The sequence below is a fragment of the Lissotriton helveticus genome, chromosome 3_1, assembly GCF_964261635.1.
Source record: "Lissotriton helveticus chromosome 3_1, aLisHel1.1, whole genome shotgun sequence".
NCBI classification, from domain to species: Eukaryota; Metazoa; Chordata; class Amphibia; order Caudata; family Salamandridae; genus Lissotriton; species Lissotriton helveticus.
The window spans coordinates 1645515523-1645530343 of NC_136061.1; the positions used below are offsets into that span (position 1 = coordinate 1645515523).

The 14821-nt window shown below is 44.6% G+C and overlaps 1 protein-coding gene across 3 annotated transcripts in view; it reads left to right on the top strand.

Annotated features, from left to right (window-relative positions):
* The first annotated feature begins 6645 nt into the window (after positions 1-6645).
* The window catches only part of STEAP3 (STEAP3 metalloreductase), a 77482-nt gene continuing 69306 nt past the window's right edge, over positions 6646-14821 (top strand). Inside the window, exon 1 of one of the 3 annotated variants that reach the window (XM_078682385.1) lies at positions 6646-6793. Coding sequence is in view for 1 of the 3 variants with exons in the window: in XM_078682384.1 (XP_078538510.1) it covers positions 6932-6940 (9 nt within the window). In the remaining 2 variants the exon portion in view is untranslated. The other 2 variants (XM_078682383.1, XM_078682384.1) reach the window with 2 other exon arrangements.

Sequence of the window (14821 nt, forward strand, 5' to 3'; positions counted from 1 at the left end):
GTGACCTGTACCACTCACTGGACATCACGTTTTCACCAAACAAACCTCAGTACTGTTGGCTTTGGAGGTGTCTATTAATCTCAGTCCAGGTTTAATGGCTACAACATCAATAACAAGCGAAAGCACAGCCCCTGTAGGGATTCGGGGGCGTGTTTTTCGTGCTCTCCCCTTCCCATTGGCTGGAAGGTAAACTTCCAGCCAATGGGAAGAGGAGAGGGCGGGACTTAAAAAAAGACACGGAAACGCCCCCGAATCGCATTCCGACGGGGAAAGAGTGATTTACAGCCAATCTCTTCCAATGGCTCGCCTCCATTTATGGAGCTAGCCAATGGAAGAAGGGGCGGGTTCAAGTCCCCCATACTGTTCTAACATTAGATTTCGCCTGCGCGAACGCTGCTGCGAAGCGGACGCCAGGCGAAACCTAAAAAAAACATACAAGTGAACCCGCTTAGAAATCGAGTGGTTTTCTGTAAGAATATATATTTGTGTCAGCGAACAATATTTGGGAAGTAAGGTTATGTGACTGGTAATTCGGTATAGACAGACCCATGTGTTGAGAGTGCTTGGAATTCTTCTTTTTTGGTTTGCAATAAAAATATTGTGCAGAAACAGTACACTAAAAAACGTCTGTCAAAAACGCAGTATACTGAAAAATTCAAATGAAAAAAGATGCTGCTAGAATGAAATCGAAAAATATTGTTGCTTACAGGGCGAAGGTAAGCCTACTAGGAGCCAGGGGACATCCTACTGCTAAAGTAAAGAGGGGAATTTAAAGTGAGGGTGGGAGGGGCGGGAAACTAGAGGATGTGGCATAAGGGTCAGAGCTACTAACTTTGGAGCTGGGGAACCTTAGAGTCTCAGCATTGGCTCAACATTCTGTGATTCTGGGCAGATCACTTAATCTCCACTGTCTACCAAAAATGAATGCATCCTTATGTAATGTAGCTGGTGCTAATGTAAAGCGCTCCAATACCTTCGGGTCGAGTTGTGATATATAAAACTGCAAAAAAAAGGATTTATATGATTCAGGGATTGGTAGCGTTAAGGAGTAGTTTGGAGCTTTTAGTGTTTAGGTAAGGGTATCTTTAAGGGGTAAGTAAGGGTTTGCTAAGTTCAATAGGCTGAGATCCACTGAGTTTTAGTAGAACGTTTATGTTTAGCACAGCACAGTGCCCACATTTGTATGTCACAAGCAATCAGCCCACTTACATTCTAGATTCGGAAACCCTCATGAAAGTATGCAAGGCATACCAGAAAATAAACACCATAACAGCTAATAAGTGAAAGTGAAAGTGATATAACAAACACACATCTATCCACTTTAACAGGCAATATAACAACCCCAGGTACCGGAAACAGCGTTTACACTAAAGACTAAACCACGCACTGTCTTTACAAAGTGGTCTTTACTTACAACGAGGCGTCTTTACCACTGCATTCCTTTGCCACAAGAGTCTTTACAACGACTTGCAATAGGGAAAGCGGCATTGGACTTCGAAGTCCAATGCTTCCCCTACTGTTGTGCCAGCTGGAGTTGGAATAGTAATTGATACCTCTCCAAAGTCCAGCGCTTTCCCTCAAGGGAGGTCCTTGCTCGTTGTAAAGACTTGTGTGATAGGAGATTGCAGTGATAAACAAGCATTGGCATAGCCAATAGGTCTCACCTTTGGGAACCTATAAGTGTTTAGTGGTGCAACAACATCAAGTGTTGCATGGCTAAACACTTATAAGGTCCCAAAGGCGAGACCTTTTGGTTGTTCCAATGCTTGTTCTAAACTGGTGTGCTGTCCATTTGTATTGTTTTCACTGTATTACTGTATGTGTGCACAAATGCTTTACACCCTGGTTCTCAGATAGGCCTGTCTGCTTGTGCCAAGCTACAAAGGGGGTGAGCAGGGGTTATTTTAGAAGTGTATCCCCCATACCCTGACTAGGAAGAAGGGTCCCTACTTGGACAAAGGTGGAAACGATTGCCAACTAGAGACCCCCATTTCTAACAATTGGTGAGGGTGGAATTTGCACCTGCATTCAAAGAGGCAGGGTGTTGGCCCCACTAAAGCTATTGATCAAGCCTCCTAGGGTAGGACAGCAGACAGGAAAACATTTAGAGAGGGCCCATGCATTTCAAAGGTTTCCCTTTGAACTGATCTCCTCTTCAAAGTCCATCATGGGTATAACCTCTGGGGCTCCGCCCTCAGGAGTTAGAGACGCTTTTGGGTATGGAACCATAATACGCTGGTTCAATGCTGGGACATTGACAAGAGGAACTATTGGGAAAAGGTAGAACTGCAACTGGATTATCTGCAGATTTGTGGTGGCCTGGGGCTTGTCTTGCTCACTTGGTGGATTTTGCCTGGATGTTGCTGGCTATCAGCTAATTGCCAACCGTTGTGGCCCTGTAGTCCCTAAGCACTCTCCAAGGGTTGGTTGGCTGGCCTCCTGTCCACGAGATCCCAGGGACAGGAAGGAACTCCCCATTTCCACAAGCTTTTATGCACTGTGCATGGTGTGGTGGTAACGGGTAGAAGTGATTGTCGGTTGGGACAAGGACAATCCTGACATGCGCCATATTCACACTGTGCAGAGGAGTGTGCACATATAGATTAGTGGCCCACCTGGGGTGCGGGAATGTGTGGAGTCCGAAGAGCGTGGGAGAAGTTTGCTGAGTCCGAGGGACCCGTGCTTACCACCGGAAACCTGGGATTCCTTGATCTTTGCAACTGTATGCGACATTGGGAATGTTGGGTTTTATTAATGGCTCTGAATAGGGCATATAGGTTGATGCCGTTCTGCTGCTAATTGGAGAGTTCTACAATTGCATATCACTGTAAATTATATACCCAATGTGTATGCCAATTGATTTCAATGAGTGTGTGTAACAGTGTTTTATACATACGGTGTGGAGTCTCTTTTTGTATCGTATGCAGTGTGTTGCGAGAGTGGTGTTGTGCCGATGCTTTACACTTTGACCCTGAGGATAAGCCTGACTGCTCTGTGCCAAGCTACCCATGGGTGACCAAAGGTTATCGAACAAGTGTATAGTACTCATCCTCTCTAGGACGGTGGATTCTGCTTGGCTTTGATGCATTCCATCCAGCCGGAAACCTCTGGGTGTAGCATTTGGTGATTAACGGTGAGGATAGGACATGTGTTGGCACAAGCCCTACCAACACAGTGTTTCGCTGTGACTCCGGTGTGCAATATTGTTTTCTAGCCTTTTTTTGTGGTTTGCCATTCTAGTTTGGAAACCTTTCTGTGCTCTCAACAGTCATGTCTAAGTCGGCAGAGCCAGCAGGGGTACTTTCTGTGAGGGGCTTGGGCAGGAATGGGAAGCCGGGGAGGTGACGCAGCTCAGGGGCTTGCTGGTTTGCCCCCTGTTCTGAAATCTCAGGGCCATCAAAGACTTCCTGCAACTCTGCAGCAGCACCTGGACTCTGCAATCTGTGATTGCCAAGTGGTGCTAATCCAGTCCTGGGCCACTCAAGGGTGATTTCTGCTGTCCAGAACCATCACAATTGACGCAATAACGCATTAGTGCTGATCAGAACTGACACATTGCCCTTCGATGCCGATACAGAAGCTGATCAATGGCATCCCTTCGACGGACTGCATAGCCCAACGATGGACAGCGCGGCTCAAAAACAACCCAGTGCTTGTATCATAAAGGAGTTCGTTGACGAAGCCTTCTTCAACTGCATGAATTGGAACTGAGGCATCGGAGTTTTGAAGCAGCCACTTGTTTCATCCAAGGAACTTTTTCGGCGGGCCCTGCAGGAGTCCAGTAGCCGGTAACGTGGCTGGCCTGAACTTTGGATTTACTCTGGCCCAGCGTGACCTCATGTAACCCCTAAGCGCTATTGGACTCTAAGCACTATTTTTTAATGCATTCTTTAAAAAATTCATAACTACAGTTCTACTTATTGGATTTTTGTGGTTTTGGTCTTGTTTCAATCATAACATTATTCCCTATTTTTAATCATGTGTAGAGTACTTTTGTGGTTTTTTCATTGTGTTACTGTCAGGGCTGTATCTAGGAGTATTTGTTTTGGGGGTACGATCCCCAGCTGTGGCCAGGAAGTGTTTGGGGGGGAGATGGCACATCAGGTGTGATAGCTTTTGAAGAAATACTTTATTAACACTGATATTTTAAAGCACAGAATTACCTTCGTTTTGAGGTGAAATTGGGTGCCAAATAATTTATTTTAAACTCTGTTAGTCTAAAGTGAAGATATTTTTTAAAAGGATCCAGGCGGAGGGATCTCAGGTACCATAGTTAATAGGAGGGGACAGTAATTTCCCGTGTTGTGCATATAACACATTTGGTTAGTAAAACTGGTAACAATTTGAAAGATTCAAAGACAACTTTGCAGGGGCTTTGTGAAGGTTTTCCTGCACCAGACCTTTGTCAAAAATGTTCGTATATGGAAAATCATTAAGTACATTAGAGTGACATTACTTAAAACGCCATACAACATAAACACAATTTTACAGAGTATTTGGTGATCATTTGAGAAACTCAGAGCCAATGACACAATTTGATAACAACGGATCAGTATCATTGATGAAAACTGGAAATAAGTAATAATAAAAAATATATAATTATGTACAACGAAGCCATAGTTGCTTCTTTTTTTCTTATGCAACTAACAACCATTGACATAGCCAATAGTCCTGGCTTGTTGTGGGTGTAATGTATTATATATCTCAATGCAATGACAGAAGCAGCAAAATACCAGTCAGGCGGCACACTTTGCTAAGCACAGATTTTTAGTTTACGTGTTTTTAAACCACGCCCTTAATTAAAACCGACACGCACCTTGGAGAGACCCCCCAGTTTTTTCATCCCACTTAAAGCCCTGGATTAGGCCAAACAAAAGGCAAACTAATTCACTGTCTGTGTTGTCTCAGAGATATCTGCTGGCCAGGCCAATACACACCCCTTGGAAAGACACACCCCAGTTATTTCATCCCACCTAAAGCCCTGCGCTTAGGCCAAACAAAAGGCACAATAATTCAATGTCTCTGTGTTGTCTCAGACATCTCTGCTGGCCAGGCCATCGTGACTGCATGTCAAGCACAAGGCAGACAGCGGCACACATCGTCATGTTGAAGTTTGTCTTCAAATTCAGATGGTGCCGACATTTCCCGAAATTCTTGCAACCCCAGTGCTTTAAATGGGCCGGTACTGTCCGGTACGGAGTAGGGAGAGTACGGCGCTTCTCAAGAGAAATGCTATACTTTTAATTGGAGAGTACCGGCACTTCTCAGAAAGAAGTTACACTCTTTCTCGGGCATGAATGCTCCAACTAAAATATATAAGACCTACCTGTTTCGAAACGCCTCTGGCACTTTAAATGGGAGCTCTACACGTATAGTGCACAGTAGTGCATGATACATATATTTCACATCGCCTAGCTCGACAAATTAGGGCATCAGCTAGGCAAAGGTTTTAGGCAAAGGAGTCTAATGGGAGGTATGTAGAATGTTTAAAAGAATGGGAAGTGCAGACTTGGAGAGAGTTACTTTTGGCCCGTGCCACCTGAACTGCGAGCAGATTAGCGGTGCTTTCGAGCGAGTTATTGAAACTAAAAGAACATATTCTGGCACCTCTGCAAATGTAGTGTCAGGGAGACATTACAAAATGGGGGGTTTGAAGAAAATTCTTATGAGATAACTGCAGGGTCCCTGTTGCGTTTGCACCCTTCCCAGGATGCCGAGCGGCCAAGAGGACAGGTGGATTGTTGACACATTAAGTGAACCCATTAAACAGACAACGCGTGGCGAAATGGACGCCGTACAAGCAATAGGAACTAGTGCAGCCGAGGTTCCCTTGCCTTCTCTAACTTTAAATGGGCTCCGAGACAAGAGAGGACACTTTGGAGGAGTCTGTGGTAGGGGGCGGCAGCCTCAGCCAGCACAGACTTTGGCAGCTGAGTCATAGCTGCTGCCTCCACTATGCGGTGACATCTGTCGAATAAGTGGGTGAAGAAGGTGTGAAAAGTAGATGACTAAACGTGGGTGATACCTGTCAAATGCGGCTGAGTTGACCGCTATGCTGATGGGCTAAAGCCATTTCAGCCCAATGGGCGTTGCACTTCTGCAAGGAAGCGAGCGGCCTCGTATTCCAAAAGGACCCCTGAGGCGTCGTCAGAGCTACGAAGCGCTGTACACATTCGATTCAACACAATGCAGGTTCAAGTGCAACTCCACTCTCTCTCTCACTTGACACCAGCCTAAATCTCTCAGTGGAGGTAGCAAAAAGCAAGGACAATGTGTGCCCTAAAACGGGCGGGTTTTAAATGCATAAAGGGATCAGAGAAAAGCATGTAATATCTGAGCTATGTCCTCCCGCCTAGACCTGGGGCTAAGTAATGGCCAACAATTGGACCTAGTACAAGCTAGGGAAATTGGCCCCGTGACCACTGTTTGTGTTGCAAAATACTGCAATGATATATAGGTTCAGTTAGCCTCTTAGGACCCCGAGCTGGTGCCACTGCACCTGCTGCACCATTTTAGCTATACATACCCCTAATAGGCGAGCATTTTGGGGCATCAGGCGTTCGAAAAAAAATATTAGGGGTGTTGTACAGTAACACAGGGCTCTACGCCTGCTGCTGGGAGATAAGGTGCCCGCCTTCGTCGTTATCGTCTGGGTTAGGGCGGGCGGTGCAGTGGGCGGGGCCGCCGTAAAGGAGGCAGAGCCCGGGTCACATGTCGTGACTCCAGGCGCCTCGTACATGCTGTGTGTGTCGGCAGTAAGATATTTCCATCACGTAACCTGAGGCCGGGAAAGGTGAGTAAACATTGCAAGAATGACACAAATGTCTGCTTAACCCGTACACGCCTCCCAGGGCCCCACGTCCTGCGCCGCTCACACCCCCCTGGCTGCTGCCCGCCGGAGCATGGCGCCCACTGCTGCCGCCGAGGCTGAATGACTGGGGTGAGTTCACACGACTTGGTCCCCGAATGGCAAGCTCGACTTTTCATTCCTTCATTATTTTTGGTTTTGTTGCGAAATTAAGGTGGGCAGAACTTTCCCGGCAGTGGGAGGAGAGTGGTGACGTTGGTTGTAGGGCATTCGGTCTGTGAGAAGCAGGTACACCCTGCACCTCTTTTAGGAGGGAATGGTAAACTCCCTGCATATGCCCTACTCGTTTCGCGCTGGGCGTCACACATTTTATTTGTTAAAAAAGTGAAGAGGGGCGTACGTGTTAAAGTTGTTAGTGACTTTTTGTAAGCAGTTGTGTCTTAACCGTTCACACATCGACTAAGATATCGAGTTCGTACCTTAAATAAAGGAGGGACACACCATATCCAGCTTAATGTAAAATATTTACCAATCGAGTTGGTTTTAAAATAATTCCACTGTTCAATGTCAGAGGTTTATCGAAACATCTCCATAGCTACCGAGCAGCGCCACAGCTCTTTTTAAACTAACAGCACTTTACGGGCCGAGGTTTTTAAGTACTTTTTTTGCCAGGTTAAACAAGAAACGACAGGCCCCAGAATGAAATGAGTGGCTGTTTGCTAAAAAAACAATCATGTCCAGCATCTCACGTGGTACCCAGCTATGTAGAGCCCTATATAACCCAGTCCGATCTATTTTTTCCCTCCCCAGACTGGGTTGAGAAACACTGGGGTAAAACTAGAGAGCAAACAAAGGGGAATAATGTCCAAAGGAGTCAGGAAATGCACTGTCTGCGTGGTCTTTAAATAACATGTTTGTGTGTATGAAGTCCCATTGATTGTGGCGGGAGATAGGTGTTTTTTTGCCACTCTGATTCTGTCATAAAATGTGTTTGGTCCTTGACTTAGCGTTTCCTAGTCATAAAACAGGTATTAAACATGAACAATTTTTATTATAGTTTTTGTCTGATGAACTGAGACACTACAAATAGTTCTCTCCATAAAACCAGTACGATGTCATAATCAGTCCAGTGGAGTGGTGTGTGCGTGTCATATTTTCTGGATGACCAATGACCTTGTTCATGAATCACTGTAGGTAAATTGATTTTATGTGATAATCTCGCAGTATGACATGTCTGTGGCCCATCTGGTCTTAGCTGGGGCACCCTGATGAAATGTTGCTCAGAACCCTGACTTATTTTCGCCTTGCAGTGTACACATACGTTTTGAGAGACTCCATGCTCAATATAATGTAACGAGGACAGACGTTGTCTTTAATTTGAATACTGGAACATGCAAAATATGGGACTCAAAATAACTGAAAGAAATGAACCACTGTATAATACCTTGCTCTGGCTCATTTAAATATGCTCTGGTTCAGTCTACTTTTTAGGTCGAGCCTGGGCAGCGCATGCGCTGCTCTGCAAGGCATGCTGTATTCAGGTAGGGACTTGAAGCCCGCCCATCATTTCAATTGGCTCCTGTTACTGTCCTTTCTAAATCGTTGCATTTGATTCATGAATAGGCTTAGTAATCCCTCCTTGATACAGCCTTGTCGGCATTTGTAACCTCCCATGAGGACTGGACTTTTTACTTTTGTTGTTACACAGTCTGCTTTATCTAGTCTGTGAGTACTATTTTCTTTAACCCTTTCCATGCGTCAGACAGCCCCGGCCATCCGACGTCACAGTGGGCGTGTGTGTCGGACGGCCGGGGTCAGTACGAATCGCGCACACATGGAATTCGCCCGCACCGCGGGGAATTCCAGGGGCGTCCAAGGGGTTAATGATTTTCCCCTATTAAACCCACGACGTGCTTTCCTACAATGCAGCACGCTGCATACTTTTACATTTTAATTAGTAATGTTTGTCCGCTTTTAATAAAGCGGCTGCGCTTCTTTATTTATTTTGACAGTGCGGTCCGCTGTAACTATAGCAGCAGCACTTCTATATTTATTGTATTTGTTAGCGTGGTCCGCTTTAGCGGCCGCCTGCGAAACCTCTTCCCCCCCCCCCGTGAAAGCACCCCATACCATGCTTTCACTTTAATAGCGGCCACACACCTTTCTTTAACACCTTGGCTGCTTTGGAACGTCCAGCTCCAGTGCTGAACGTTCCATTGCGCAGGTGCAGTTGGAACGTCCAACGGCCGACGGCAGCACTCCCGAGGTAGTGGTGCCGTCGGCCGTTGGTATAGGCGCAGCACTTAAGAGGTTAGACGCTGCTCCTCCTATTCAGTACACAGCGAGCCACGTCTAAATAAAGGGGCGGTGCCGCCTTTAAACTGAAAGCACGGCAAGGGGCGCTTTTACAAAAAGAAAACATTTGTTTGTGAACTTAACAAATGAATGTGTTTTTCTTTGTTTATTGTAAGAGCACCCAGTGCTTCTGTTTCACTTTAATGGTGGCCGGGCCCCTTTCTTTAGACGTGGCTCTCTGTAACCTGAATACGGCGAGCAGTGTCTAAAGAAAGGGGCGCAGCCACCATTGAAGATGTTTCGAATTTGCAATAGTTTGAGCTATTTGCCTTATGAATGACAATTCCTTTTATATATGTGTTGGTTTGCAAAACACATAAATAAAAGGAATTGTCATTTACAAAGCCAATAGCTTAAACTCTTGCAAATGCGAGACCTGTTGCATTTCAAATGCTTATTTTTTTTTCTATTCTTGGAGCTCTTGAGTTCCCCAGGTCTATGTGTGGATGGATCGTCATTTTCAAGTTTTTCCTTTGGATTCTGGGATATATGGTCCAGTTCGTCATCGTATTCTGTCAGAGCTACAAGCCCTACAATGCAAAAATGAACACAGGGACTGGAGGATCTATTCACGTCTAGTCCTAGAAAGCGAGAGCTCTGTGTTGGCAGCATTGTACCTGAATGGAGCATTACCAGCAGAGATCCGAGAGAGAGCGGAGACCTGCAGCAGGGTCAGCAGGGTCAGCTTTAGGGCAGTGCGACCGGTGGGGCCGCACTGGGCGCTGACCTGTGGAGGGGGTGCTGACCTGGGGGGGGTCTATGTTTATCAATAACTTATGATTGGAGAGATGAGGGGAACTTTTGCCCAGTGGTAGTGAGAGAATCCGAGAAGACACTCATGGGGTGTGGGGGTGCCAAAAACGATTGTCGCACCAGTGCTAAAGCCGGCCCTGCCTGCAGTGTGTTGGAGCCGGCGTTTCTCTCTCTTCAGGCACCCTGTCTTTCTGTCGCGACCTTTGCAGCAGGCTTCCTGCCAGCTGAGGGTGTGAAAGATCATGGAGGCATGGTACAAACTGGTAAAACCTGTCCCTATGCAGAAAAAAAAACCTGTATCAAAGGTTGATGTTTCAAGAGCTCTGAAGGTTCCTGGGACCGTGGGTAAGTAGACCGTCCAGTTCAGGGCTTTTGTTACATTCAGGGATTCGTGGTCTTGCATAATCTCGCTATAAAATAAGGACTTCAAGTCCCATAATGCAAAACAAAAACATGGACTGGACTAGCTTCTCCCACGTGGTCTTGGAAAGCCTGACCGCTCTGCCTTTCCCGCACTTTTTGGTGTTTCATGTTATTTGACTACTTAAATGGTTTGCTCTGTGCATCATTTGTATAAAAATGCTCACCGGTAGGTAGCATTTGAAGGAGGAGTGGCCAGAGGCCATCTTATTTCGCATCGCTCTGTGATTCAGGAGAAAACTGCAACAGAATGGACCCCTACAGCAGGGCAACGGCCATTTATAGTCTTCCATGAAAAATAAAAATGCATAGACAAAAAAAAAACGAATTGCTACTACATTTTTCGCGGTCTAATTTGTTTTTCTCATCTTTAAGGGTCGGTTTAGGGACCTAGTTTGAAAAATAAGAAATCTACTCCCTTTAATTTCTCCTAACTTCCTTATTTCACGGTATTCGTAAAACCTCCATGGAGTGCCCTTGGAAGTGTGTGAAAGCGTATATTTCGGTGAGTTCTCTTACATAGCACGGTTAACGCACGCTCAATTAGACAGTCAACCTGCCTTCACGAGGACGTTTAATAAGAAGTATATTAGTAATGTCTATTTGTACTGCTCATTTTTTCATTTGAGTCCCACTGTGTATCCTCATTAAATATGAACACTTTTCCCCTCCTCAACCGGGAAAGCATGCTTCCAGGAAAAGATTTGTGCCCCTTTCCACGGTGAAAGCCGCGCACTCTGTAACCAAGAACTGAGCAAGGACTTTCAGCACTTCAGGCAAAATACAATGTTGCCACATTGAGCACTCCCCATGCAAAATTTTGACTCTGACCAGACTACTTATGAATCTGGCGCAAATCACCTGTGTTGTAGATTGTGTTGAGGATTAAAAAAAATGTTGAGCAAATGTACTCACTTTAGAGTGAAATTGGGTGGTTTACAACTGGAAAAGTGTTAGAACACCTGAAGTAATTTGGTTTCTGTAGGAGGAACAGATCTGTGTTTTTAATTGTATTTCTTTTAAACAGCTTCATAATATAGTACTTCATATCACATGTCTGTTTTTAAGCACACTAAACAAAATGTATCATTATTGCCAAATTTCATGGATGAGTTGGTTTTGTTTTTTGTTTTGTTACTCATAATTGTGTCCTATATTTTACAGCTAATGTCATCAGCATGTATTTAACTCGCTGAGCCACTTAGTACATTTGCAGTTGAACCTTCAGGCAATAGGTACTTCCGTCGAGGTAGAAATGGTGAGGGCAAACAGGTAAGGGTATCTGAGGTACAGCAACAGATGAACAGAGCTGTGTATGGTTAAGACTCTGTCTAGAGAGTAACTGCTCAAGCTGGTAAAAATTGCCAAGATGTCAAACTAGTAGGCAGGTTTGTACAGGTATGTCAGTGACGGTGAGACAAGAAGAGTGTGAGGTGAGAGAAGGAATTCGTAATAGACGAAAAGGAGGCATGCTTGTTTAGTGTTTCCATTAGAAAGCAACAAGGAGTTGAAAAAGTTGCTGACAATGAGTGTGAGGAAGTATTTTAGAATATCCTTCACTCTTTTATTTTTTATAACAAAGAAATATTGATTTATAAAGTAAGTCCACCCACATCACAGATGATATAGAGACTCTACACAAATGCAGCATGGAGGAATTAAGAATATTGTTAAACAGTATGCAACAAAGAGTGTAGGTACCACCGTCCGACCAACCCCTTCCTTCTAATTTAGTATATCTTGCTGGAGCTTGCAATCCTTAATTTGAGTCAGGCACTGGTGCGAGATTATGTACATATAAGCATATTAAATATCATAGAGAGATTCTGGTTGTATAATTAGCCACCCTCAAGCACTTGTTAGAGGTGGGTAATGTTCCAGAGGAATAGTACTGTTCAATGGATGGATAATGTCCAGAGTGAGGCCATTCCACAACTATGGGGCGGGAAAGAAACCTGTTGAATCACTTAGAAAGGACGAAAACCTCCCATATTGTACCTTGAGAAAGGTGTCTGCAGGTTCCAGGGCAGCATGGTGTCGCTAAGGGCAATCCATGGAATCTGCAGCCACCCTTTTCAAGGTACAGTATTGAAGGTTTTTGTCCTTTCTGCATGCATTCAATGGTGCTTGTTAACTGGGTGGCCATTAAAATGCAGGGTAGATTGGCTGCCCTTATTTCAAATGTTTACACTGAAGGTCTCCTACAGTTGGCTTCCTTAATTGTGACATTTTTCTACTCGTGACTGACTTTTTACTGTGTTACAATAACGGGAAATTCAACATTGTTTTGGTTCACATTATAGTCGGGATCTGTACTGCTGGTTACAGTGGTTCGAAATGATGCACGTTTTCTTTGACATTTCTTGAGGAACCCCTACTTGGCAGTTATTGTACGTTTTGTTTGACTTTTTCTGTCGACTTGTCGATCCCATGGTTCATTCTGTCTATTGAAAGCACGTTTTCCTTATTTTCTCTTCTCTAGTAGAAATGGTTATTCTCAGCAGTGGTCCGCTTCAGACCACGTCCTGTAACTTTTGCTTTGAGTTGGGCAATCCTAAATCTAGGACTGTAAGAAGCCGTGCACTCCTGCAATGATGGCTCTTGCAAATTGGTGGAATTTTGTAGGATTGTTATCAGCTAATAGTGCTGCCTCTTTGATTTTTTTGAACTTGAAACTTAGGAATGTGAATTTGTGTGCACTGGCCATGGGATGTACACGGATTATGCTGTAAGAGAGCCACAGAGACCCCTGTTTGCCTCTGTGATGTGGTGCCAGTTTGATTGAATATGAATTACTTTTTCACTTGATCTCCTTTGGCCATCTGTGGTGGTCCGAATAAAGTGTGCATTGGTGGTTGAGTGCAGTGGGATCCTATGACGAGGAGTAAATTGTGTTGTGAAGAGGTACTGTTATGTTATGCAGATTTGTAGAGTGCACAATCACCCAAGAGCGTATCCTGCAGGTGAGTCTCCAACCAAAACTATGGACTTCTCAAAAAGCCAGGTCTTCAGCTTATTGTGTTATTCAAGAAGAACACCTAATGGGTCCATGTTCTTACCACACATAGTGATTGCAATAAGTATACTTAGTGGTTCTGTCCACATTGTTTAAGTCTAGTTTTCTTTCTAGGGGACTAGGATGTAACCCCTGTTCTATCCCTTGCTCTCCCTTTGTTTTTCTAACCAGTGTAATGTAGTGCCATACAAGTGTGGGTGAGGAGTTTGAATTGTGCTTGTATGTGTATGGGGGCTGAATTGAGCTCCTTCAGGTGTGGTGTGATGTAAATGTGGTGTGGGAGTTTGAGAGTAATTCTGGGCTCAGAGTTCTGAATGGTTTGCAGCATTGTGCTGAGACCCCCCCCCCCCCCAATCTCAGTATAGAGGTGTTCCTGTAGGCCAACTTGCTGGTGACCAATGCATGTGCAACAACTTTCTAGGTGCTGATTGGGAGCCATTTGAAAATCTTCCTTCTCATACTCGGGCTATGGATGCATAAAGCAGTGACTGCATTAACTTGGGAGGTCATGTCGAGTTTGCTGTCCATGACAATCCCGAGGTTCTTGGCATGGGTGGTGGGTGTTGGTCCTAGTTCTGTTGGCCATACAGTGGAGCCCCACGGTGATGTGCTGTACCCTATGCTCATGTTTTCAGTCTTGTCGCTGTTCAGCTTTAAACAGTTGTTTTTCATACTATGAGCATTTTCAATCAAGCAGGTATTTAACTTGATCCAATAGTATCCAGTTATTGCTGATCCATGTAGGAAATGAGCTTATTCTGCATAGTCATCATATATGTTGTTGTTTGTGGACTCTAGTTTTTGCTGCTTTTCTTTTTACCTTGTGCACTATGACACTGTTGTGTACAGTAGACTGAAGTGTTACATAGAGTGTCAGAAAGTGTTGCAGAGTTACATGGTTCCTTAGAGTGGCTTACAGTGTTGTTGAGTGGTGTAGTATGTGGTAGAGTTTGGTAGAGTGGAGTAGTATGTCATAGAGTAGAATGAAGTAAACAGGGGTGGAGTGATGTGGAGGGAGTTGCATAGAGTAGAGTGTCGTACAGTGGCATAGGCTTTAGTAGCATGTCGTATACTGGATTGCTGGTGGAGCATACCATGGTGGAGTGGTGTAGAATGGAATGGCATAGACTGTCATATAGTGGAGTGGACTGTCGTAGAGTGGAGTGGTGTGTTGTACAGTGGAGTGTCTTAGAATAGAGTGGAGCACAGAGAAGTGATGTCCTAAAGTGGAATAGACTATCAAAAAGTGGATGGTTGTAGAGTGGAGCGGCTTGTCGTGGAGTGGCAATTGCGTCGAAGAGTATTGTTGAAACAGTGTGAATGGATTTATATGTAATGTGTGAGAAATATAGACTGGGGTGTAAGGAGTCCTTTTTGGTAGTGGAATTAAATTCTTTCAGGAGTTTTAAAGTTATAGGGCCTCATTCATAAAAGTAAACTTACGCTTTTGTGTATGTTTACAAGTGTTT